Source organism: Octopus bimaculoides, chromosome 2 (genome assembly GCF_046866305.1).
Source record: "Octopus bimaculoides isolate indiv1 chromosome 2, ASM4686630v1, whole genome shotgun sequence".
Lineage (NCBI taxonomy): Eukaryota > Metazoa > Mollusca > Cephalopoda > Octopoda > Octopodidae > Octopus > Octopus bimaculoides.
In genome coordinates this window covers 106,945,864-106,973,456 of record NC_142929.1, presented here as the reverse complement: position 1 = coordinate 106,973,456, position 27,593 = coordinate 106,945,864, and the positions used below count along the sequence as shown (strand labels likewise).

Below are 27,593 nucleotides of genomic sequence, written 5' to 3'. Positions count from 1 at the left end.
TGGGTGCTTTTTACGTGCCACTGGCACAGGAGCTAGTCAGGCGGGCCTGGCATCGATCATTTTCAGATAGTGTTTTTTATGTGCCAGTCAGGGGGTACTGGCATCGGCCACATTCGGATGGTGATTTTTACAGGCCACCGGCATGGGAGCCAGTGAGGGGGCACTGGCCACAGCTACAATATTGGTTTTACTTGATTCAACAGGTCTTCTCAAGCATATCATATTACCCCATGCATCAAGGGTACTGGACCGGACATGCATGGCTGTGATATTAGCAATAATTCAATACACTGATAGAAAACAAAAGCAGAGCCAATAACCTGATGCATAGAGCATTAAAAGCTATAAGCACTACTTACTATTCTCTTCCATGCAAATGAGTGAGTTATTTAATTTCTAAGAAAGAGGAAAAAGCTCTGAATACTTACTACATAATAATAATCATCAACATAAGGATTATCGGTGTGTAACTGCAAAAGCTGAATTTTAATAACCCATTCTTTTTCCTTCTGTGTCATAATCCCAGCATATTCATCAACAGGATGCCGCGTGTCTAAACGCTCCCGATAATTATCGCGTCCTCGCTGCTGCTGATAATTATTTTTGTTTTGGCTGTAAATAAATGAACATTTTCGTTTCCATAAAATATAAACAACAAAATAAAGTCTATTTTAAATTAACTATCTCTAGAGTATGCCCACATTTTTTTCCCTTTTTTACCATGGATCCATGGCATGTAAACAAAAGGTCAAACATGATTTGAACTAAAAACATTTTATAACTGAAAAAGAGCAATGACTTGATCCACTAAGCTACTGGAATATATGATTTTTTATTCTGTATCTAAATTAACAGTCGAGACACAAGACTAAACATCTTATTACTATTTCTACAAACAAGATTCACTGTTGAACTTATTAAACTAAGATAATTTTTGGATTCAGCCATTGTCTCAGGCTCACCAGTTCCATCTGATTCATATATATAATACGAGAATCACTACCATTAATTCATATAATTTGTTTCATTTCTGCACATAGTGAAGTTAACCTGGACAGATTTTATAATCATCATCGTTTAATGTCCATTTCCATAGGTGTCCAGATTCCAATTGTCTGTTGTGGCATGGTTTCTACAAATGGATGCCCCTTCTAATGCCAACCACTACACAGTGTGCTGTGTGCTTTTTATGTGCCACCGGGACAGGTGCTTTTACACAGCACTGGCACAAGTGCATTTTATGTGGCACCAGAACCTGTGAAGGACAAGTCTGCATGTATGGATGACAGTAATTTAACTTAGCTTGATGTGTCAAGATTTTATAATATAAATGTGAACTACTTAAATTATTACTGACATCGTTACTTTGAGTTCATTCATTTTAAATTCATTTTTTCACACTTAGACATGTATTTAAAAGCCACACACTTCTAACCACTAACCGATATGTTTTTCAAGTATGGTCTCTCATTTCCCATGCCCTTGAAGGCACAAACAAGTGGACAAGGTCATAGAATAAAAGCAAACAAATGCACTAACACATACACACACATGCAACAGGCTTCTTTCAGTTTCCACCCACCAAATTCACACAAAGCTTTGGTCAGCTTGAAACTATAGTAGAAGACACTCATCCAAAGTGCAATGCAGTGGGATTGAACCCAAAACCACATGGTATGGAAGAAAATTTCTTAACCATGTAGCCATGCCTGCACCTGTTGTTATTTACTGAAACAATATAAACACAAATAAAACTCACTTATTAAATTGACGCATTTGATGAGGTGGTCTGTGAATCCTGACATTGTCATTTGGATGAGGAATTCTAAAAAAAAGAATCAGGAGTTAGAAAAGGAAAGAATTTAACATGCAAACAGCAGAGGCTAATTTGACATTTTGGTTTGTTAAATGAAGATACTAACGAACAATAACCAAATTGAAACCCAATAAACAAGTCTCGAACATTTTAATAATCACAACAGTTCTATGTAAAAACATCGCCTTGCCTCCACCAAACTTCCTATTTCCACCGCCACAAGGTCTGCTCTGATTAAACAAACCTGGGATTCAACACATCATTGTTATCAAAGCCTTAAAATTGTAAAGATTAACTGACAAGATTTTATCAGAACGTAATAGGAAAAGAACTTACCTTTGTCCATTAATATTAGGAACTGATGAGCCAACTATTCTCATTAAATTTGGAGGGTATATCAAATTTGGTGGAAATCTGGGCACAGGATGATTCCTTGCAAGGTTTCCTAAGAAAATAATCCAAAATTCAAATTTCAAAATAGTTTCTTTTAGATATTTCAGTTGGTTTTAATACAAACTTCATAGAAATAGCTATACTCGTTATTGCTGCAAAAGTCAACGAAGTTCTTGCAGAAACAACATTTTTCTATTTACACCATATTAAAGAAAAAAGAAACTAAGTCTCATCACTATTTAATGTCAGTGTTCCATGCTGGCATGGATTGGACTGTTTGACAGGATATGACAGGTCTGACTACTGCATCATGATCCAATGTCTGTTTTGACATTGTTTCTATGGCCAAATGCTCTTCCAAGTGCCAACCACTTTACATACAGGGTGTCCTAGAAATATTTAGCCATGTTTAAAACTCTTCCTAAAGAATATCGGTTCATGTAATACTACCTATATTTTACATAAAGATTTGCATATATGTCTATTGTTTTGTTCGTCTATAATAGGTTTGTAAACAAACATGGCGTTGAAAGCAAAACGTGACCAGATTGTTGCTTTGAAGGAGTGAGCAAGAAGGACATAATAAAACAGTTGAATGTGTGCCGTAAAACAGTGTTCAATCCCTGAAAACAATATATGGAGTCCATTACCTCTAGTAAGCCAATTCCTGCTAGGAAACAATCAATTCATACCAAACAAACTGTTCAAGCTGTTAAGTGAATGAACTGAAATCCCTACAGAAATGCAAAAAAAAAAAAAAAAACTGCAAAAGCTCCTGATATTTTGAACTTGTCAATGCACAGGATTTTTAAAGAGGATTTAAAGCTAACTGCATACAAGATTCCAGGAAGAAACAGCTTGACGGGTAAAACCAGGTTAGCTGAGATGAGCAGGGAATTAGACAGGAGACCCAATTACACATCGATACAAACACACACGCTGCTTCCAGATTCTCAGTTTCACCGAGATGGGGAGGTCTTCTTGAAAACTGCATATTGCCAGTCATCCCAGCTTTTTTGTATTCTTCTTTATGAGCTTCAAGGTTCTAAGATCAACCTTCACCACTTCATCCCATGTCCTCCTGGGTCTCCCTGTTCCACAAACTCCATTCATATCAAGCAATTGACATACAGCTGCCTGCACACTATAATCAAGTCCCCTTCTCTCAACACATGCACTTTGTTGTTCATGTTTACTTACACTGCACATCCAACAGAGTATATTAGCTTAATTTCTTTCCAACTTACTATATGCCTGAAATTTCCTTTCTAATTCCACTACAGATTCAACTATGAGAATAAGACCATCAGCATATAATAGCTCCCATGAACAGCCAGTAGGATTATGAAGAACTCTTAACTTCATATTAAACGGTCATGAAAATCATTATTGACTCACTGCATCAGTATAAATAGCTTGTAGAACCTTCACATGTCATTCATCTGCACCTAGCTTCCTTAAGGACCATCAAGAATAAGAAAACACAGGCAGGTTTCAGAGAGCACAAGGACTGCTAATAGGTATGTATGCACAAGCATACAAGAGATAGATGGAGCATGAAAGACAGACCATGAATGTGAGCATTTCAATCTGCTGGGCAAGCATGAAGAACAATATAACATACATACTGAAGACAACATATGAACATAAAGTACTTTACCAATAAGCGAATTGCAGGGATAAGGTAACCTTTGTTTAGTAAGAGCATCAATTGCTGCCTGAGATGGCTGGGTGTGACCAGTTGGTGTTGAATTCCTATTCATACCAAGATGCATTCCTGAATAGAGAAATAATAGAAAAGGTCTTAACCAGTCAAAGGATAATGGCTTTTGTTTTTTTACTTCTCTAGCTACAGACAATCTACACTCTTGAATTGGATTCTCAAGGAGGATCTAAATTCTGCTGGTGTAGAAAATCCAGATATCACACTGCTACATCCAGTGTGTGGGTCAAGTGAAAAGTACAGTATAATCCAAATAAGAAAGAAAGAGTTTAGCACATTTTTAATGACCAGTTACAATTGTTTCAGTACCACTCAGTTTTTAATGCCATAGCAAAGTTCCATGTGAAGTTACATAATAGTTGCAGTTTTATGCATTAGAGTGGCACGTCATCAGATTTGCATCAAAAGGTGTGCTGTTACATTATGCAACTGTCAAGCATAGTATGTTGCTTATATTGAGAGGAAGCAAGAAGTATAAAATAGGTTACACAATGTAAGAGCACACCATCATTACGCAACTTTTCACATGGAACATTTGCATGAAATGGTATTAAAAACAGTGATGACGAAATAATTGTAACTGGTCATTAAAAATATGCAAAATTCTTTCTTTGCTCTTATTTCGATTATATTTTTAGATACACATATTTTATATACATATACTTGGAAGTCTTTGTGAAAAATTAGTAGTTTTTAACTATAAAGGGGAAATCTTTTTATTTTTCAAAAGAAGTTATAGACAAATGGAATACAAAAAATAAAAAAACAAAGATTTTATGCACATATACATACACAGCTACATGCTTACCAGGCATAGGTGATGGGCCATGACCATTGCTAAGTCGTGCTTGCATTCCTTGCAAGAGTTGTGATGATGGTCCACCATTTTGTAACAGATGCTGTGATGGAAGGATTCCAGGTGGTAAACATGGTGAACCCCTGCCATTCATAGAAGCAATAGTTGGCATCGAATTTAAGCTTCCGGACATTTTGTTTGTCTGATAAAATAAATGTAAAAATAAGTAACAATCATTGTTGGAATTAGTTTGGTGTGTATGTAAATAAATTTACTTAAAAACAATTACAACCTTTTCAAATTCAGTTGCATTTTCAAAAATAAATTTTCCATTTTTTCCTGCATGGAAATACACCCCTTCTTTTCTTATTATAATCTCCATGTGGCTAGACATTTTTGCAGAATATTGGAAATGAATGACACTACCTGTATGACAATGACACTCTTTTACAATTATCACACAATGTCCACACAAGGAGATGCATGCACACACACACAAACCACCAAATCCACTCAGAAGTCTTTGGTTGGCCCTGGGCTACAAAAGAAAACATGCCCAGAATGCCATGCAGTTAGACTGAACTTGTTGGGAATCAAACTTTTCAAGCACATAATCATTGTTTAATATCCATGTTTAATGCTGGCATAAGTTGGATGGTTTGACAGGAACCAATGTGCACAAAGATGCATTGACTTCAATGTCTGCTTTGGCATGATTTTTGCAGCTGGATGCTCTTAAAATCAACCATATTACAGCATGGATTGGATACACATGTAAAAGAGACAAAGATAAAAAGCTTGTTTACTTACATCATGTGCATTATTAAACACCTGAGATGTAAACGATGAAGGCGCTGAACCAACAGGAGGAATGGGCGCAGCCATTGAAAATGGAGACACATGATCCAAATTTTGGTTACTTGATGTAGGAACATCCCCTCTCATATGCCTTTCCAATTCTTCTGCAGTTACAACATTAGCATTTGAGAAAAGTTTCTTTTCCACTTCTGCCAGTGTATGAGGTCTTGTTATGCTGCGAGATGACTGCATCATTTGTTTTGAATTCTGCAAGTGAAGTATTATATGACAGTATCGAAACAAGAACTATTAGAATACAGTTTATTAACCATTTAGCATTCAGATTAATTTATCAAAAGTAATGATACACCTTTTAAAAAAATTAATTATGCATTATCTTGCAGCTTCTAGATCTCAATGATATGATTGTTTATTTTTAGGATGACATTGTAGGGTAGGTGTGAAAGGCTGGATCTGGTTGATTTGGGCTGAATAGGACTGGTTTAAATGCTAAAGGGTTAAACTGTTTAAGGCAACAAGCATAAAAAGGATAATTTGGTTAAGAATGTAAGTCACTAGACTATAGATGAATGGAGAATATGTTGAAATTGCAGTACCATTATGTCATTAACCTTTTCATTACCAGCCTACCTGTAGATGCCCCATAAATATTTTCATTAATATTACCAAATTGTCATACCCACTTGAAATGGCCTATTCATATTTCAGTGAAAATTTCAGTGCAAATCTCATTAGTACATTTGTGAAAACACACAATTTCCCTATGTAAACAATTGAGTTACAGTGTCCGACATTGTTTTACATGATATCCTAGTACTGCAAATTTCTGGAGATTTTTTTTTTCCACTTAGATTTTCTGAAATGTTTCACTATGTTTCAAAACTGAAGTGAATCCTTACACACAACATAAAGATGAAAAAAAAATAGTTTGAGGTTTCCTACATACTTGGTAGAAAGAAATCTGAACACTTTCAAGAATGTTGTGCATGTGCATGTGTAAATTCAATTTGTAAATATTTTCAAATTTATATCGTTTTTATTTTTTATTCACCTGCAATCCTCTAATTTTAACCTGTAAGGCATGTGACACATTTTGATTAACTTGTATTGTAAATCATTAGTGTATGTGTTCCTGTGTATTTATGTATGCATGTGAATTAATTTCATTTAGTTCATGGTCATCATCATCATCATCATCATCGTTTAACGTCCGCTTTCCATGCTAGCATGGGTTGGACGATTTGACTGAGGACTGGTGAAACCGGATGGCAACACCAGGCTCCAGTCTGATTTGGCAGAGTTTCTACAGCTGGATGCCCTTCCTAACGCCAACCACTCAGAGAGTGTAGTGGGTGCTTTTACGTGTCACCCGCACGAAAACGGCCACGCTCGAAATGGTGTCTTTTATGTGCCACCCGCACAAGCCAGTCCAGGGGCACTGGCAACGATCTCGCTCGAAAATCCTACAGGAGCCAGTCAGGCGGTACTGGCAACGGCCACGCTCAAAATGGTGCATCTCATGTGCCAACCGCACAAGAACCAGTCCAGGGGCACTGGCAACGATCTTACTTGGCTTGCCGGGTCTTCTCACGCACAGCCCATTTCCAAAGGTCTCGGTCCGTAGTCATCGCCTCGGTGAGGCCCAATGTACGAAGGTCTTGCCTCACCACCTCAGCCCAGGTCTTCCTGGGCCTACCTCTTCCACGGGTTCCCTCAACTGTTAGGGTGTGGCACTTTTTCACGCAGCTATCCTCCTCCATTCTCACCACATGTCCATACCAGCGCAATCGTCTCTCTTGCACGCCACAACTGATGCTTCTAATGTTCAGCTTTTCTCTCAAGATACTTACACTCTGACGGGTATTCACATTGACATTACACATCCAACGGAGCATACTGGCTTCATTCCTTGCGAGCTTACGTATGTCCTCAGCAGTTACAGCCCATGTTTCACTGCCATGTAGCATGGTTGTTCGTACGCATGCGTCATACAGTCTGCCTTTTACTCTGAGTGAGAGTCCCTTTGTCGCCAGCAGGGGTAAGAGCTCTCTAAACTTTGCCCAGGCTATTCTTATTCTAGCAGCTACACTTTCAGCGCACCCACCCCCACTACTAACTTGGTCGCCCAGATAGCGGAAGCTATCGACTACCTCTAGTTTTTCACCCTGGAATGAGATAGAAGTTGTTTCCTGTTTGTTTGCAGTCTTTATTGCACCTGAACATCTGCCACAAACAAAAACTAACTTGCTAGTTAACCTGCCTTTGATGTTGCTGCACCTCTTATGTGTCCATAGCTTGCACCGGGTACATCTTATAGAGTTACTACCTACTCCTTTTCTACATACTGAGCAGGGCCATCTACCTGAAGGGGTTTGTGTTTTATCTACCTTCCTACTTATTAGGATTTTGGTTTTAGCTAGGTTGACTCTAAGGCCCTTCAATTCTAGACCTTGCTTCCACACCTGAAACTTCTCCTCTAGTTCTGATAGTGACTCCGCAATTAGGGCAAGGTCATCAGCATAGAGGAGCTCCCAGGGGCAACCTGTCTTGAACTCCTCTGTGATTGCCTGGAGGACTATGGTAAATAATAGGGGGCTGAGGACGGAACCTTGGTGGACCCCTACCTCTACCCGGAATTCATTGCTGTACTCATTTCCAACCCTCACCTTACTGGCAGCATCTCTGTACATGGCTCGCACAGCTCTCACTAACCATTCTTCTATCCCAAGTTTCCTCATTGACCACCAGATAAGGGATCGGGGGACCCTGTCAAAGGCTTTCTCCATGTCAACGAAAGCCAGGTACAGAGGTTTATCCTTAGCTAGGTATTTCTCTTGCAACTGTCTCACTAGAAATAAGGCATCAGTAGTGCTTTTACCTGGCACGAACCCAAACTGCATCTCATCTAAATTGATTCGCTCCCTAATTAGTTGGGCTATGACCCTCTCTGTAACTTTCATAACCTGATCTAACAGCTTGATGCCTCTGTAATTATTTGTATCTAAAGCGTCCCCTTTACCTTTGTAGCAGTTGACTATGATGCTGCTACACCAGTCATAGGGTATGACTCCTTCGTGTATCACCTGGTTCGTAATACGGGTGACTAGGCTATAGCCAACACTGCCAGATATTTTGAGCATCTCTGCAGTGATTCCTGATGGGCCGGGGGCTTTCCCGGTCTTCATACTCTTAATTGCTTTATCTACCCTGGTACTATCAACTCGGATAGCTGGTCCCTCTATTGGGTCGACATAAGGCAGGCTCTCTTTCTCCCATTCATTCTCTTTATTAAGCAATCTATCGTAGTGGCATCTCCAGACCTCTTTCTTTGCATCCTCATTTAATGCAAGCGTACCATCATCCATGCGAACACATTTCTCTCCTACAACATCACTATTCTCTCTCCTACACTGTCTTGCAACACGAAATACCTCGAGTTGCAACACGAAATACCTCGAGTTGCAACACGAAATACCTCGAGTTGCAACACGAAATTCCACTATTTCATTGTTTTACTTGTATGGTACACGTGTCCTTATGTACATTAAATTCAAATGATAGATAATCCAGTAATTTTCACAATTCTTCTATATTAAAATTTTGTTGTATATTCATTGAATATTAGCTAATAACTTATTTTCTATGCTGGTGTTTATACAAAACTTAATTCTATATTTCATTGTATTTACCTGTAATTAGATTCACTTTGAGACAAAAACTATGAAATTGATTTGCTTAAGGACCTTTTGTTAAACTGTGTTCCAAAAATCACTATGCTGATTAATAAGAGTTATGAAACGAGTCTAAATTCATGATTATTTTAGAATTTTACTGAAAGACATAAAACGTGTACTTTGGTTAGCAACAAAGTAAAGAAAAGGTTAAACAAAATACCAGACCTGTATAACATGTTCAACATACCGAGATTTTAAAACTTAATCAGCAAAGAAATGCAGCAGATGACAAAAAAAAAATCTTCAAATTAACTCTGAACACTATCCTTTCATAATTATACAATAACATTCTTGGCTATTGCTAACCATTCTTATATGAATCAGTATAAAACAATCAGAGCTGGAATGTGTCTATAGCCAGTAACCATTAAATGGTATATCAGACATATCAGCCATTGTCTAATTCAGCAAGATAATTTTTGGTAAGATGACCCCCCCCCCCCCTATTCAATCACTTGACCTACAAGTAATAATCAGATTCCTACAAATGACATTTTACTATCTTACAAGATGGACACATTAAATAATGTAGTCCTAGATGCACAAAGATATGCAATGGTCACAGTTGTATTCCCTGTAGGCCTGCTCAATTAGATCTATGAGCAGAACCACTTACCTGAAAGGGGATAAGGTCTTGTCTGTTTTCTTGCTTACTAAGACGTTGGTCTTTGCCAAGTTAATCTTATGATTCCAGGTTTTGCTTCCACACCTGAAATTTCTTTTCTAGCCCTGATATAGAATCTGCTATGAGGGCAAGATCATCAGCATATAGTAGCTCCCAGAAACTGCCAGATTTGAATTCCTGTTATGGCCTGGAGGACAATGATGAACAGGAGGGGACTGAGAACTGAGCCTTGATGAACACCTGCCTGTACACTAAATTCTTCCTTGTACTCATAGTTAACTCTCACCTTACTGACCTGTACAGTTTTCAATGAAATTGTTTGGTTTTAATTTAATTCACTTTGAACAAGAAGTTTATATCATAGAACCAGGGGTGATGTTAGACCAAGAACTGAATAGCTGTCTTATTAGAATACATTCAATGACAATCACTGGATGTTCAACATTCCAGAAAACATGTAATGACCTCAGTATGTGAATGTTAAAATTATGCTATGAAAAGATACATATCCAGATTTAGGAGGATTTTTCTTTTTATAAAATTTTCTTGTTTAAGAGTTGTAATTCTTGGATAACAGACTGCCTAAGAGTAACAGCATTAGCCTGCCTTAACTGAAGATACCTACAATCTGCTTACCTGAAGGCTAGTTTGCCCAGTCGATTTGGCAAAATTAAAGAAAGACTGAAGACTATCAGGTGGATTTGGTTTGGGCTGTGTGTTACCAGGCTGCAAAATCTCTGCTGGAGGAGACCACCAAATACTGTGGCTGTTTGGTGATACCTTAGAATACAAAATATTTAAATTCAAGTTTCTCTACCAAAATTCTTAAAAAATACAGTATTAATTTTTCCCTATGGAAATAAATTTAATTCTTTCAATACCACATTTTACATTAATTTTTAACAGATTGCATCTTTTGGTATGAGTAGATTTAAAACTTTTTCTAAAGTGCTCACTACAGCACTTTATATATTTCAAAATACCTTTTAATGATAGTCAAAATTTGGTTCTATCATCCAGTGAAAACAAGATTATGTAATATATGAAAATTAAGATAATTAGAAAACTAGATTATGTAATATATGAAAATTAAGATAATTAGAAAGCTGACACTTATCTTCTTAGAACTTAAATTTAACTTGACAAACCACTTGAACTACTGTACCATACCTACTTACAACAGTGGACTGTGTCACTCCACAGTAACTAATCACAAGAAATTTTAGCTTTAATAGTTAACAGACAATGAAGGGCAGCACACATGATCTTTTTCAGGACTTCCAAGTGAAGTAAGGAAAGTTATCCTCAAACCAGTGGCCTGAACTGAATGCTTGCAAATAAATGGACAGTCACTCTGAATAAGATTAGTTTCATTCATAGCTTGCCAGTTTCTATTGACTAAAATCCAATAAAGTGGCTATGGTAGCAGACACTTGCCCAGGATTCTATGCAGTGTGACTGAACCCAGAAATGCATAGTTGCAAAGTGAACTCAAGCACACAACCATGCTTGTGCTAGTGATGTGGCTGAGAATACAAGATGCACTTGAGAAAATGTTATTCCAGTTATATTCTCTGTATACATTACTCATTGATGCTCAATTTACATTTATATATCTAACTTAATATAAAAAAAGACAATTCTGACCTGTTACTTCATTAAAATTAAATTTATAACCGATTTCTACATACACAAAAGATTGAGTTACACAAATTAGAGCAAGAATAAAATTCAGTCAGTTAAGTTTTCGACTTACAAAGTATATGAAATATACTTTAGCTTTTCACACTAGACATAGAACCTTAAGTTTTATTGGAGAGGAATTCAAAACATTATGCTTTTCGTGCCTTTCATAAAAGGAAGTAGATCACTTGCACTTTGAAATTGATCGTAAGTTCATTGATCTTACCACCACATTTTACATCAACAATGTTCATTTCTACATTAGAAGTTAAGATTTACAATTCAGGGAGGAGAAATAAGAAGGTATGATATTCATATTTTTTCTATAAGCAGAGTTGAAAAACAAAATGGCGGAGTTCCAACTAGAAATAAAAATCTTATGAATTCAGTTTCTTCTTCACAAGCCTACCACTGAGCACAAGCACTGTAAACATTTCATTATTACAAGGCGTGTAAAAAAAATAAATTTTAATTTATCCAGAGAAATGTTTTCTGTAAGATGTAAAATCTCAACTTACCATCACCAGACAATGTGGTTGATCAAATGGCACACTATTTACATGTTAAAAAGGAAGGGGCAATCCCTAAGAAAATATATACATTTGTCTCTAGAGATTTTCTTGTTTGTGTTTCACAAAAATGTTCCTGCCTTCATTGCTGTAGCAGCAGGAGTAGGATGTTGTTAAAGGGTTCTAATAATGATTAGGTGAGAAGCTATTCCCAACCAAGATTTTATAAGCAACTCCAGATACCTTTTGCCAAAATATTAACACTTAATATAAGCCATAAGAGATGAGCAGATGGTAACTTGTTGTCATGACTCTTATGAGAATCATCACAGTAAATGAAGATATTTCAGCTGAAGAGTTACAACTACCTAACTAATAAATATAGTACCAATAATGAGCAAACATTGGCACAGACCACAAACTTCAGAAACAGGGTTTGCCAATGCAATCAATTCCAGTATTTGACTGGTGGTTAATTTATTAACTCCATAAGGATGAAATGCAACAACAAATTTGGCAGTTCATGAACTTCATTTGTAGAAGAATGTGATTTAAGTTTTTTTGTTCAGTCCTCTACAAATTCCACAGTCCACTGCCTTTGATACTACTAATAATAATAAGAGTAAAATAAGAGTAATAATAAGAGTAAAATAAGAGTAATAAGAGTAATAATAAGAGTAATAATAATAATAATAATCTTACCAAGTGCTCAGTATCCAAAAGTCCAGGAGGAGATGATGGACCAAACAAATGATTAAGATTAATAGGTTTCTAAATTAAAAAAAATTAAATATTACTATGTAAGATAACATGTAAACAGTTCATAAGAGGAATTTTTTTGACTTATTCAATGAAACAATTATAGATACTATTATAAATCATAGATTCTATTATTTACAGATTTCAGCTTCTCAAATTCAGAGTCATAATCAGAACCATCAGTTTTGGGGAAACCTAGGATCTTTATCCAATGATCCTTTGTTTCAAGACATTATCTTTCCAAAGCGACTGACCCTAAAAACGTTCCCTACTTAGAATACTACTTTGGACTTTTACATATATTATAAAGGTCACTGTCTTGCTTACTTTTGGTACATCTTTAGCATAACTTGAATTGGAGACTGATGTATTGGCATTAAATCTCTTATCAGACAAATCAAGCCTCTCATCCTCCTCCTCATCATCATCAACCACAAGATTGTAAATACTTTCTTCCAGAAACTCCTGAAATAGAAAATAAAAAAGCCTTGGTTTAGACAGAGTTTTCTTTTTTGATGCTGACAGTAATGAATCTCACCATTTTTTAATATTGATTTTTAAGATTGTGAGAAGGGATACACATTTTTTGGAGAAAGATATAACTGATTAAATCAACCTAAGTATTTAGCTGTTCGTTTTATTGACCCTGAAAGGATGAAAAGCAATGTTGACCTCAGGTGGGATTAAACTGAGAACATAAAGGATCATAACTAAATATCTCATGGTATTTTGAAAATAGGGCATTCCTATTGCTCAATACATAGAAAGAACAATCAAACGTAAGCTCTAACATTTCAGTCGAAACCATAACAGATCAGTCAACTGATTTAAGTTCTATACTGAAAAGTAAAGCAGAACATTAACAATTTAAAGAGATAATAGCTATACACAGACACACCCTACCCAATACAATGATTCTTATACTGAATAAGCCATTGCACAAATTAAATATTGTTATCAGAATGAAAAATTGACAAGAGAAAAACTTTGTTCAACATATAAGTTTATATAACAATTTAATTATATATGAGATTAATACAAAATAAGTCATATGCACTATATTGTCAGGTAATGTAACCACTTATGATAATTTCCAGATTTCTATAGATGCCTTTAGAATCTGCATGTATAATTCTAATGGCACTAAAGTGGAATACTTAACTAGGTTTAAAAAATCATTATTCTTCTGTTGTCAAACATGCAGGTTCTGGAAATTTTCACTGCAAAATTATTATTAGGGAAATCATTAATCTTATATATCCTTAACGAATGCCCACATTTCCATACAAGAATGGATTTGATAGGAATTAATTTTATAATTATTTAATTTAATCAGAGGCTCTTCATATTACCAACCCTAACATGTTTTTCAATTAAAGATTATTTTTATGTATACAATCATGAATCTAAAAACATAAAACTACACATTTTCACAATATACAGTAAGTCTGCAAAGAAACAATAAATGTTGAACTAAAGACTGGATTGTTAATGAAATGAAATGCTTTATTTTAACACCATATAAGAGATAATAATGTCACTGCTAAAATAGATGTGTGACATTGCAGAATCAAGACAATATTCCTTTGTTGGACAAACTCAGTATCCTTAGTACAGTTTGGCTATGATTAAAGAAGATTATGCATAAGTAAACAAAGTCAAATATAAAGAGAAATAGCTTCACATGAAAATAAATACCTCCTGTATTCGGAAGACATCCTCGAAATTCTCATCTAGGAATGCTTTGGGGGTGATCTCCTGAGACAACTTAGATGATTTTTCAAGACCTTGATTTTCAATTGGTCTGCTATTAAGCGGAAAACCTGCCTGTAATGGATTATGGTCTTCCTGCCATTCATATGCTGGTAAATGAAAAACAATATTTATTAAAGTTTTATTTTTAATCTACCTAGCAATAAAACAAGACATAAGAGTTCATATCAATATCTTAATTTCTTTTTCTATCCAATCAATATATGTGTGTGTGTGTGTGTGTGTGTGTGTGTGTGTATATGTACGTATGTAAATATATGTAAGTATGTATATATGTATGTATACAAGAATTTTATCAAGAAGCTAGCATGAAAAAAAGTCTAGTGTTTGGCATTATTCTGTAGTAATGCCCTTATATAAATATAAATAAATAAATATATTCTTGGGAATAAAAAATGATAGTTTATTTTTCCCTTAGGAGTTTTTTCACGCTAGCTTCTTGATAAAATTCTTGTAAAAGATTTTATCTTATTGAATTAATTAAATATATATCCAGAATATATTCAGTGCTGAATTTTATTCCGTTTTAAACATGTGTACCGAGAGCAATTAAAAAAATTCCTGCTTTTTACATAGATGTATAAGGATAAACATTATTCTGTTTGCTATGTCGGATACATAAGGTGTTTGTTTTGGTAAGTTGAGGATTTTGTTTATTTTTATATATTTGTACCATACTATACTGATGATCGAAAGTTAGATAATATTCTAATAATCGTGAAATTGTTCGATATATAGTGGAGTTTGTTTTTAAAAGGTTCGTTTTTTTTAAGAGTTGCTTTTCCTCGCATTTGGTAAAAATTTGTTTATTATGGAAGTCTAGTGTGTGGCATTATTCTGTAGTAATGCCCTTATATAAATATATATATATAAATGCATGTGCATTTTTTCAATATGCACAAATAACATGGAAAAAACATATGCAGTTATCACATTTGGTTAAAATGGCTTATTGATGTACTTTGTTTCTCTTTTTTTTTCCCCTGATGAGAAGACAGCATTGTTTTACATCATTTTATTCCCTCTGGAATAACACCAATGTTTTCTTCGAAACATGTTGGAAGTATAAAGATTTGAATAACACCTTTATTTAACATTTCTTTATTTTTATATATATATATATATATATATATATATATATATATATATATACATACATAGATACAAACACACACACACATATATGTAGACATGTACATGTATGTGTATATATATGCACATTTTATTATTATATGATCAAACGTCATGCATCCATTTCCAAGTAAGTTTTATCCTAATTCTGATGTGCACTCTACAACCTATCTCCCTCTCTTGTTCTTCTTCCTTTCTATTTTTCTCTCCCCTTCACTGTTCCCCCTCTCTCTCTCACTCTTCCTCCTTGACTCTCATTGCTCACACGAAACCAATGGCTATCTATCTTTCTTCCACTTCCTTCACAAAGACGTGCTTTTGCTTGTCTCTTCTCAAAGCTCATTTTTCCAGCATTCACCACTTCACCTCGTTATGGCTTAACAGCCCTCACTGTTTGTTTTAACTGTTTTCTTCTTACTGTCCTGTTTTTTTTAACACTTTAACCCTCTGCAAAAAATCTCAAATTTTATTTAATTTGCTCTGCGGGAAGCATTGTTTTAACAAAGTCTCGTCTTGTCCCTACCTTCAAAATGCAGAGTAGATAAAACGGGACAACTGATGAAGGGAAGGTTCTTCATATTGCCTATCTCGTTTCTGTAGTTGTTTCTTTCGTTGTTCGAAAAAATGTTCGTTTTTCATGCTTTTGTTTTTTATGTTTTCGTTTCTCCTTTTGTTCACATTTTTTTGATATCTTGTACCCATATATGTATGTGTGTATATATGCATATATTATTTTATTATCATCATCATCATCATCGTTTAACGTCCGCTTTCCATGCTAGCATGGGTTGAACGATTTGACTGAGTACTGGTGAAACCAGATGGCTACACCAGGCTCCAATCTGATTTGGCAGAGTTTCTACAGCTGGATGCCCTTCCTAACGCCAACCACTCTGAGAGTGTAGTGGGTGCTTAGGGCCTCATGGAGGAAAAGTGACAGAGTTCCTTTCGAGTGCTGGGCCTTACAGAAGCAAAGTGACTGAGTTCATTTCGTGAGTTGGGTCTCATGGAGGCAAAGTGGCGAAGTTCTTTTCATGCATTGGGCCTCACAGAAGCAACGACCAAGACCTTTGGCCTTACGTTGTGCTTGAGAAGAAGACTCATCAAGCCAAGCAAAATCGCAGTTGTAGCAGATACTCGTGTCATGCAAATTGTCACCCTTGCCGGTGGCACGTAAAAGCACCTATTACTCTCGGAGTTGGCATTAGGAAGGGCATGCAGCAGTAAAAAACCATGCCAAATAAGACTGGAGTTTGGTGCAGCCTCCCAGCGTGCCAGCCCGGTCAAACTGTCCAACCCATGCCAGCATGGACAACAGCCGTTAAATGATGTGTGTATATATTATATATATGTGTACATATATGTGTGTGTGTGTGTGTATATATATATGTGTGTGTGTGTATATAAATATATATGTGTGTGTGTGTGTGTGTGTGTGTGTGTGTGTGTGTGTGTGTGTGTGTATGTATATATATATATATATATGTGTGTGTGTATATATATATTTTATAAGGTTATATATTGAAACAAATTTTTTTTTTTATTAAATGAAATATTTCACTCTAAGATTGCTATGTACCATGCATAGAAAACCCAGTACCAAGTTGGTCCCAACTGAATAACCTATTAAAAGCTGTCCAAGTTGTGACCACCTATTTCTTTTCCTCAAGAATGTTTAATTAAAACTACATTATACCGTCTTCATATCTTAAAACAGCAGGATATGATTTGGCTGCTGTCTCAAGATATTCAAGCAACAATTTTAGGTTCCTCTTTGGCTCACTTCACTCAGTGTTATAAGAACTTAAAATCTAATAATAAATCAGGCAAAATTTGTAGGAAAAAGCATAAAGGTAAAATATATTGAGATAACATAGGTTTGAGTGTGTCAACAACGAAATAAATTTTTTAAAATTACCATCATCAGAAAGTCCAAAAGTTTCATCATTTCGGAGATCATTGTCTTCTTCATCTTCTGGGGCTTCAATTAGTTCATTGTCATATTCTCCAAGTTTCCCTGCTCCAAGAGCCTGCAGCAAAAAAAAAAAATTTTTAAATAAAAATTAAAAAAAAAAAAAAAATACCATTTAGACTATTAAACTTATTTTCAGATATCCAAGACTGAAATTAATATTATTTTCTGCTTCATGCTCACATGTTCTACATTTCTTCAACAAGGGGAAAGGCTAATCATTATTTTACAGCATAAATTGTACAGATTGCCACAGTACTAATCAGTTTTTGTTCAAAGTTATGCCCTCCTAAGTCAGTCAAAGGATCATATCTTGTTCATACGTCCCAATTTTGGTATGATTTCTATGGCGGGATGCCTTTCCTAGTACCAACCAGTCAGTGCATTTTTATTATGGTACCAACATCAGAGAGGCTTTCATGTCTTGAACAAAACTAAAGGACCTTCATTTGGAGGTAGCATGACCAAAAGTGTGGCCAATAGAAGAGAGCAATGACAGTGGAGCTAGAGTAAAAGTAGAGATATTGTGGGGAAACAGTGTGAAAGTGGAGTGATGTAAGAGTGAAAGTATTGAGAGCAAGTAATACAAGATGCAACACTGGCAGCTACATGTTTGCTGGTCTGATAAATTCAAATAGTAATAGGGTTGAGTGATGGCAAGAGAATGATGAGCAAAGGAACAATGGTTTCATATACAAAAGAATTTTCCTCCTACAGGTTCAAAACTAATATTTAGATTAAGTTGAATTATGTTGTACAGTTACTCATCTATGAGGCAATGGTTTCAATAAATCTGAAATATTGACCCTCTATAGAGCAGAGGAGTTGAATATAAAGGATAAAGAAACACCAGAAACTTCTCAAAGTAACATCACTTGCAGAAAAAGATTCAAACTATCAATAAGATACAATGTAAAAGTGAAATAAGTAGATACTTCATGAGAAAAAGAAGCAAGACTAAAAGATTAGGCTAAAATATATACTGCAATTTCAGACAAATAGTAGACACACTGGTACTGTGTCACCTTCAACAAAACAACAGTTATGGGATAAGGAACCAGCATTTCATTAGACATGTCATAAACTTAGCTATTTTTAGACAAAACACAAACCCTTTCAGGTAGATGGCCCTGCTCGATCTGGAGAAAAGGCATAGGTAGAAACTCTATAAGATGTTCCCAGTGTAAGCTATGGACACATAAGAGGTGCAGCAATATCAAAGGAAGGTTAACTAGGAAGTTAGTTTTTGTATGTGGCAGATGTTCAGGAGGAATAAACACTGTAAATGTGCAGAAAACAACTTCTGCCACATTCCAAGGAGAAAAACTAGACGTAGTTGATGGTTTCCGCTGTCTAGGTGACCAAGATAGTAGTGGAGGAAAGTGTGCTGAAAGTGTAGCTACTAAAATAAGAATGGCTCAGGCAAAGTTCAGAGAACTCTTACCTCTGCTGGTGACAAAAGCCCTCTCACTCAGAGTAAAAGGCAGACTGTATGACGCATGTGTACGAACAACCATGCTACATGGTAGTGAAACATGGGCCGTGACTGCTGAGGACATGCGTAAGCTCGCAAGGAATGAAGCCAGTATTCTCCGATGGATGAGTAATGTCAGTGTGCATATTCAACAGAGTGTAAGTACCTTGAGAGAGAAGTTGAACCTAAGAAGCATGAGTTGTGGTGTACAAGAGAGACGATTGCGCTGGTATGGTCGTGTGGCAAGAATGGATGAGGATGGCTGTGTGAAAAAGTGCCACACCCTAGCAGTTGAGGGAACCTGTGGAAGAGGTAGACCCAGAAAGACCTGGGATGAGGTGGTTAAGCACGACCTACGAACATTAGGCCTCACCGAGGCGTGACTTGTGACCGAGATCTTTGGAAATATACTGTGCGTGAGAAGACCCGGCAAGCCAAGTGAGACCATAATCCGCGGCCTCTACCAGCCCACTTATGCGTACCTTTCCTTCATTGGACACTAAACTCGGCTTGCAAAGACCAGTTGAGGCAAGTGAAATCGAAATTGAACTAAATTCAACGACTGGCACCCGTGCCAACGTCTCCTTCATTGAACACTAAACTCGGCTTGGGAAGACCTGTTGGGGCAAGTGAAAGCGAAATCGTGATGGCACCTGTACCAGTGGAGCGCTAAGAGCACTGTCCGAGTGTGATCATTGCCAGAGCAGCTGTCTGGCTTCTGTGCCAGTGGCACGTAAATAGCACCATTTGAGTGTGACCGTTACCAGCGTCGCCTTCCTGGCACGTGAAAAGATATTCGAGCGAGGTCGTTGCCAGTGCCACTGGACTGGCTCCTGTGCAGGTAGCACATAAAAAACACCATTTTGAGCATGGCCTTTGCCAGTACCTCCTGACTGGCCTTCGTGCCAGCGGCACGTAAAAGCACCCACTACACTCTCGGAGTGGTTGGCGTTAGGAAGGGCATCCAGCTGTAGAAACTCTGCCAAATCAGATTGGAGCCTGGTGTAGCCATGTGGTTCACCAGTTCTCAGTCAAATCGTCCAACCCATGCTAGCATGGAAAACGGACGTTAAATGATGATGATGATGATTATAAACATATTTTACTTTTCTTCCAACTTGTAGCTTAAGCACAGTTACAGCATGGAGCAATTGTTTGATAAACATTTTAACTATGAACATCTTACATAAAGACAATAGATGTTAATAATTTAAAGACAGCAAAGTTTCTTGAACATTCAGCAATTACAGAAACTTGTTACCCATCCTGCTCATCAAGCATGTCCATTTACTTAGTCATGAAATAGAAAGGAAAATCCACAACAATTTCTTTGCATTTATTATTGTTAGTTCAAAGCTTTGAGTATCCTTTTAATCACTACCATATTGTTCTTTTGCTTTTTTTTTTTTTTTAAACTTATGAGATCAGATTTACGAAGAATGCCTGCTAAATTTTGTTTTACCAACTTACTGTTTTTCAATGGAAAGTTCTCGCATTCCACATTTTTAAATATTTTCTATCAAGTGCAATTAAAAAATATCCATACTGTCCACTACTCAACTTAACCACCTACGAAATTCTCATACATTGAAAACTGTCAAGCAGTCAGCTAAATTTGCATATTCAATTATCACAAATTATCCATTAATAGTGTTTATGTGCAGTTTGAATAGGCGTATTTTTGTTTCTTTTTATATAATATATATTTACTATTTCTTGTGGTATACTTATTTAATAGTTAATTGTCCATATGCTGCACAGACTATCAAAAATACAGCACTAATAAATCAAGACTTTTCTAACTTGATACCATGTTGCAACCACAGAACTTAAGGAATTTATACAAAAGAGACTTACTGGCAGCATGCAACCTTTAAGTTAATCTATTGTAATTTCTACATTTTATGTCTGCTTTTCCATGGTTGCATGGCTTGAATAGGTCTAGCAGAACATCTCGCCACTTACTGCAGTCTCTTGTGAGATTCAGCCTCCCAAGATTAGCTTTCACCATTTTGTCCCATGTCTTCCTCTTCTGTAAGTTCAGTGCATCACTTATATGCATCACTTATATGCATCACTTATCTCATTCCAGTTCAGTTTCTAGATCCAATTCTTCCTTCTTATGCATCCAATGCTTACATTTCACAACCATGCAATATCACACTTCATTCACAAGTATCATACAATCAACTCTTCAATCAGAAAGAGAATCCCTTTGTTGTCAGGCAGAGTAATCACTTCCTAAACATTTTTCACTTCTTACTCTAGTGCAACGTTTTTGAAATGCTCTTATCCACTTGAAAAGGTAACATACTATCAGCTACCCAGTGAGCTACTGAAAACTAATTACAACTAATTATTCTTGTATTTCTGCTACACACGAAGGCCTTCTGTCAGGCTGCAATTCCACTACCTCACTTGGACATCCATACATTACACCAGGTACAGTATTTATTCACCTACTCCTTTTCTACATACTGATCACATCCAGTTCTCAGAAGGCAGTGAAGTTTTTGTTTTCTTTCTTGATAACTAAAATTTTTATCTTTGCTAGATTTACTTTTAGAACTTACAATTCTAGGTTTGCTTCCATATTTCAAATTGCTTCTTTAATTTTTCAAGATTCAACAGTGAAAATTCGATCATTGGTATACAAAAGTTCCCACAGTCAGTCAGTTTGAAACTTATGGCCTGCAGAACTGTAACAAAAATGGAGCCCTGTTGGACACCTGCTTGCATGTAAATTTATCATTGAACATGCTATTCATCTATACCTAGGTTTCTTGGTAGCCACCATCCTACAGAGTACAGCACTGTCAAATTACCTTCTCCAGGTCAAAATTGCTATGCATAGTGGTTTGTTTTCTTTTTGCAAAGAACTTGTCTCACTAAGAAGAGGATATCAGTAGTCCTCCATCCTAATACAAAGCCAAACTACATAACATCTAAGCTAATTTTTTGCCTTTTGGTCTGTTAATGTGATGGCTCTGTAGTTTCTGTCCATCTTTCTAGAGAGACTTCACTCTTGTAGCAGTTGGTGACATTGACATAAAATCACTGCATATGGTATGTTCCTATACTACCTGATTATCACCATCGTTTAAGGTCCACTTTCCATGCTAGCATGGGTTGGACAATTTAACTGAGGACTGGCGAACTAGATGGCTGCACCAGGCTCCAATCTGATCTGGCAGAGTTTCTACACCTGGATGCCCTTCCTAACATCAACCACTCTGAGAGTGTAGTGGGTGCTTTTACGTGCCACCGGCATGAGAGCCAGTCAGGTAGTACTGGCAACGGCCAGGCTCAAATGGTACATTTTACGTGCCACCTGCACGGGAGACAGTCCAGCGGCACTGGCAACGACTTCGCTCAAATGTTTTTTCACGTGCTACTGGCACAAATACCAGCAGAATATTTTCAGTATCTCATACATCTTTAATGGTAATTTCAACCATAAAGCAGTTAATTTCAATAGCAACTGGGTATACTTAGAAAAGACCCAGTCTCTCACTTTCTCTTCATTCAGCAACTTCCTTACAATAACATTTCTATGCCACTTATGTCAGTGCACTGCTATGATTGCATGCACATTTTCCCCTCACTACATCTCATTTCACACCAACACACTACTTTGCAGTGGAACACTTTATCCTCTAAACCTCTTATCACAAATATTGACAAACCTCTTACAGCTTCCCTCTTGGCTACACATTGCACCCATCTATTTTCCAACTGATACTGCTCTTTGCTCTGCCTTTAATCTTTTCAGGCTTGTTTTTTAGATTTTAAGGCTTTATCTACAATACCAGTCCACAACCTCTTCCACAGGTTCCCTCAACCACTAGGGTGTGGCACTTTTTCACACAGCTATCCTGATCCATTCTTGCCACATGACCATACCAGCGCAATCGTCTCTTTTGCACACCACAATTGATGTTTCTTAGGTCCAACTTTTCTCTCAAGGTGCTTACACTCTGTTGTGTATACACACTGACATTACACATCCAGCAGAGCATACTGGCTTCATTTTTTGCAAGCTTACGCATGTCCTCAGCAGTCATGGCCCATGTTTCACTACCATGTAGCATGGCTGTTCGTACACATGCGTCATACAGTCTGCCTTTTACTCTGAGTGAGAGGCCCTTTGTCACCAGCAGAGGTAAGAGCTCTCTGAACTTTGTCCGGGCCATTCTTATTCTAGCAGCTACACTTTCAGCGCACCCTCCTCTGCTACAGACTTGGTCACCTAGGTAACGGAAGCTATCAACTACTTCTAGTTTTTCTCCCTGGAATGTGGTAAAAGTCATCTACCTGAAAGGGTTTGTGTTTTGTCTACCTCCCTACTTATTAGGACTTTGGTTTTAGCTAGGTTGACTCTAAGGCCCTTCGATTCTAGTCCTTGCTTCCACACCTGAAACTTCTCTAGTTCTGATAGTGACTCAGCAATTAGCGCAAGGTCATCAGCATAGAGGAGCTCCCAGGAGCATCCTGTTTTGAATTCCTCTGTTATTGCCTGGAGAACTATGATAAATAGGAGGGAGCTGAGGACTGAACCGTGGTGGACTCCTACCCGGAATTCTTCATAGTACTCGTTGCCAACCCTCACCTTACTGATAGCGCCCCTGTACATGGCTTGCACAGCTCTCACTAACCATTCATCTATCCCTAGTTTCCTCATTGACCACCAGATAAGGGAGCGGGGGGACCCTGTCAAAGGCTTTCTCCATGTCAACGAAAGCCAGGTACAGAGGTTTATCTTTGGCTAGGTATTTCTCCTGCAGCTGTCTTACCAGAAATATAGCATCAGTGGTGCTTTTCCCTGGCACGAACCCAAACTGCATCTCATCTAAACTGACTCTCTCCCTAATTAGTTGGGCTATGACCCTCTCCGTGACCTTCATTACCTGACCCAACAACTGGAGACCTCTGTAATTATTTGTATCTAAAGCGTCACCAGTTACCTTTGCTGCTACACCAGTCATTGTGTATGACTCCATGTATCACCTGGTTAACTATATGAGTGACTAGGCTATAGCCGACACTGCCAGATATTTTGAGCATCTCTGCAGTGATCCCCGATGGGCCGGGGGCTTTCCCTGTCTTCATACTCTTAATTGCTTTATCTACCATGGCACTGTCAACTTGGATAGCTGGTCCCTCTGTTGGGTCGACATTTGGCAGACTCTCTTTCTCCCATTCATTCTCTTTGAGCAACCTTTCATCGTGGCATTAAAGGCTTCGAGTAATATGTCTAAATCTCTGTCCATTCGCAAGATCTTTAAGCTTCCAGACCCTTCTCCTCCCTCCAGACCCACTTTTCATTGTGCCCAAGCTGATGGTGTCAGCCCTCAAGTTTTGTACCTACCAGTGAAGCAGGGAGTTTCTGGTGGTGGATTTTCTGCATCAGAAAGGGAAGAGAGGTGGTGAAATCATTTGATAATGGTCAAGTTTTCATCTGACCATTATGAAATGATTGCACTAAATCTCACCGTATGGCCAGGTGTTTGCAACTGGCTACTCACCCACTATTGTGCACAGTTCTAACAAATGTAGGCCCTGTATATGCAATTAGGACTTTTCACTGACTTGACAATCATGCTGATGTGTTCTTAAATAGCTGGATACACTTCTTGTTATAAACCACTTCCCTGGATGCATTTTGTGTTACTGATAAGACTGAGACCCCTTTACACAATTGTGTCAGTTCTTACTTGGATTTGCAAAGTGCATGCCAAAATTTCAAGACTTTATTTTAGGAGAGGCAGTTATGTGTCCGAGATTATTGTAATTTTAGTATATCATTATTATACATCCAATAAGCTGACTTGGAGACAACTGTAACAGCTCTTTGAACACACCCTACTAAACACTGCTTGTCACAACTGACTAGTTTTCTGAATGCAATTGGAACAAGAAGACTATTTGGAAGCTCATTATACAATAAAGTTGTTAATCTGAGCAAAAATGTTGCTTATGAAATGCTCCAACTTGTATGAGCTGAGCATGTTTCTTAAATAACTGTGCTAATGTGAATCACTGGAGGTAGAGTGAGTGCTTCCATAGTGGCAGTTTTCAAAAGGAAAAAGGAGGTAGGTTACTATAGTGACAGATATCTCAAGCTAGACTAAGAGGTAAATGTCTGAATAGTAATGTCGTAAGGCAGGAAAACATGTAGAAGACGTTCACATCTAGCGAAAGTGTTGTTAATGATAAATAGAAAAGATTGAGAAAGAATACTGAGCAACAAGGATTTATATGTCAGCCATAAGGTTGAAATGCATGGAAAGATGTGGCACAGAAACTGCTGAACCAAACAACTCAAGCCAACACGGGAAAATAGACTAAAAATGGTAAAGTAATTAAAAATTATATTTTGTGTAGTATACTTTACCCAAATTATTCTTTAACTCCATGGTAAAGCAAATTTGAGGATATAAACCAGATTTTAAAAATACTTTTCCTGAAATAGTTTTTTTTTTATTAAACAAAGACAGGATCTCAAAGAGAATAGAGATTCTGATAATCCAAGTTCATGTTTCGCTGTTCCTATGATTACAGAGATTGCTCTTGTGTGCATATCCTACATCTTCAATATTTCTATTTTCAGTTGTATGCGAACAGACTTTTATTGAAATATCTGTTGTACAAGATACATTAATAATGCGATTTAGACCTAACTCGTCTTTTAATAGCAGACCAATTCATTCCTGCTGTTTCAGTTTAGTGTTAGATGAAAAACAATGCTTATGACTTCTACAAGTTAATCTAGACTGTAGAATAAGACTAGCTGAATGGTACCATCAACTGTAGTTAACAATTTTCGATCTTAATTCAGAGAGGGTATACATGGATACAAAGCTAATGGTGCAGGAAAGATGAACCGAGCGTAAGTATCAAAAGCCTAGCGACAACAAAGGGAGATAAATACAATAGTCAGATTTTATCAAGAAAGCTTAAGACGAAGCAAAAGAAATAGAACACGTCTTGTTTGTGTATGTTATATGAGTGAATCACTTTGAATGCAGAGGCGGAAGTGTTATTTTTAATAAGCTATTTTCCAATTTTGAATTTTGGCATATAAAACGTTAGGTTAGGAAACTGCTTACACATATGTATGCACTTACAACCAGTTAAACAGCGCAGTTTGTGCTGAGAACATAACAACTGTTTCATGGGATTTGGATCCAATGAGATCTCAAAAAGAATCGAAATTGCTTATGTTCACACTTTGTGCTTTAACGAAAAAAAATTTTCATAATGAGATTAAGTGTACGTAAAACTGAAAGCTTCCAAATATATTTAATTCCTCCAAATCGCAGTCATATTTTATGCTGTTCAATAACTTCAGTACTTGAGCAGGTCATTTCACTCACACACTGAACTATTGAACTCTCGAGAGCAAGTCAATGTCCAGGATCCATAACAATGCAAACAAACCAATAACTATGTGGGTATTCAACCTACAAGAAATAACAGCTAAATCTACAAATTACAATGTACTACCGTTTTTTTTTTAATGCGGGGGGGGGGGGTCCTGTCCGAGGAAAGATAAGACCCGAGGCCAAACAACGATATGTAAACATAATATTGTCCATTGAAATTCCTCCTATAACAGAGCATCTTTTGCGTCAAGTATTATGGCCTAAAATTTAGTGTTGAAACATGTCTATTTTATGACAATGAAGGTGTTAGTTATTTAAACTCGGATCAGCCCGCAGATCAAAAAGATATTCCAGCTTTAAGCATATCTTTTTTTTTCTTTCCCCAAACAAAATATTTCAGACAAATTGCAACTTTTTTCTTAAGACAGGGTGTAATACGAAGGTTTATCTGCTGGAATTATGTTGGCTTGTTTTTGTAACATGTAGTGCTTTTGAATAATAATATAAGTTCATTTAATGTTGGAAAGATAAACACGGATAGGTATTTGTCACTGATACACATACACTAATTAAAGAAAAATTAATACTAAATTGTTTCTTATGAAACAAAATTCTATGCTTTATTCTTTCTTGCATTCACAAGGGCTTTTTGCAGGTAGAAATAAATGTGTAGTATAACCTAGTCTCTTACTGAACCTCTAGAAAGCCTAAATGCAAGTATGTTTATCGAAGAGATTTATAGCCATGTGGAAACACCCGAGCCCATTCCAAGGAACCTAGTCTTTCAAATTACTCTTCCTCTTCAAAGTCGCGCGCTTGTGCATATATTTGAAAAGGCATGTGCGCGTTAAGTTTAAGTGCTTAATATATTTCATTTGAGAAAATGTAGACACGTACAAATATAAGTACGTAAATAGAATTCAAAACTAAATTCATATAGTATCATAAAATGCTAAAAGGTTTTTCTTCCTTTTTATTTTTTTCCAATAACTCCAAACTTG

At 36.8% G+C, this 27,593-nt stretch overlaps 1 protein-coding gene across 4 annotated transcripts in view; it reads right to left on the bottom strand.

Moving 5' to 3' along the window:
- The window catches only part of LOC106870388 (uncharacterized), a 49,709-nt gene that overhangs the window by 21,092 nt on the left and 1,024 nt on the right, over positions 1-27,593 (bottom strand). For 3 of the 4 annotated variants that reach the window (XM_089347444.1, XM_089347441.1, XM_089347443.1), the window contains exons 2-12: positions 17,680-17,791; positions 14,556-14,719; positions 13,185-13,322; positions 12,801-12,869; positions 10,543-10,686; positions 5,539-5,793; positions 4,741-4,930; positions 3,870-3,986; positions 2,153-2,261; positions 1,760-1,825; positions 429-612 (exon numbers count right to left, since the gene is read on the bottom strand). In XM_089347444.1, the coding sequence (XP_089203570.1) occupies positions 429-612; positions 1,760-1,825; positions 2,153-2,261; positions 3,870-3,986; positions 4,741-4,930; positions 5,539-5,793; positions 10,543-10,686; positions 12,801-12,869; positions 13,185-13,322; positions 14,556-14,719; positions 17,680-17,791 (1,548 nt within the window). The remainder of the gene's footprint in view (positions 1-428; positions 613-1,759; positions 1,826-2,152; positions 2,262-3,869; positions 3,987-4,740; positions 4,931-5,538; positions 5,794-10,542; positions 10,687-12,800; positions 12,870-13,184; positions 13,323-14,555; positions 14,720-17,679; positions 17,792-27,593) is intronic. The other variant, XM_089347442.1, reaches the window with a different exon arrangement.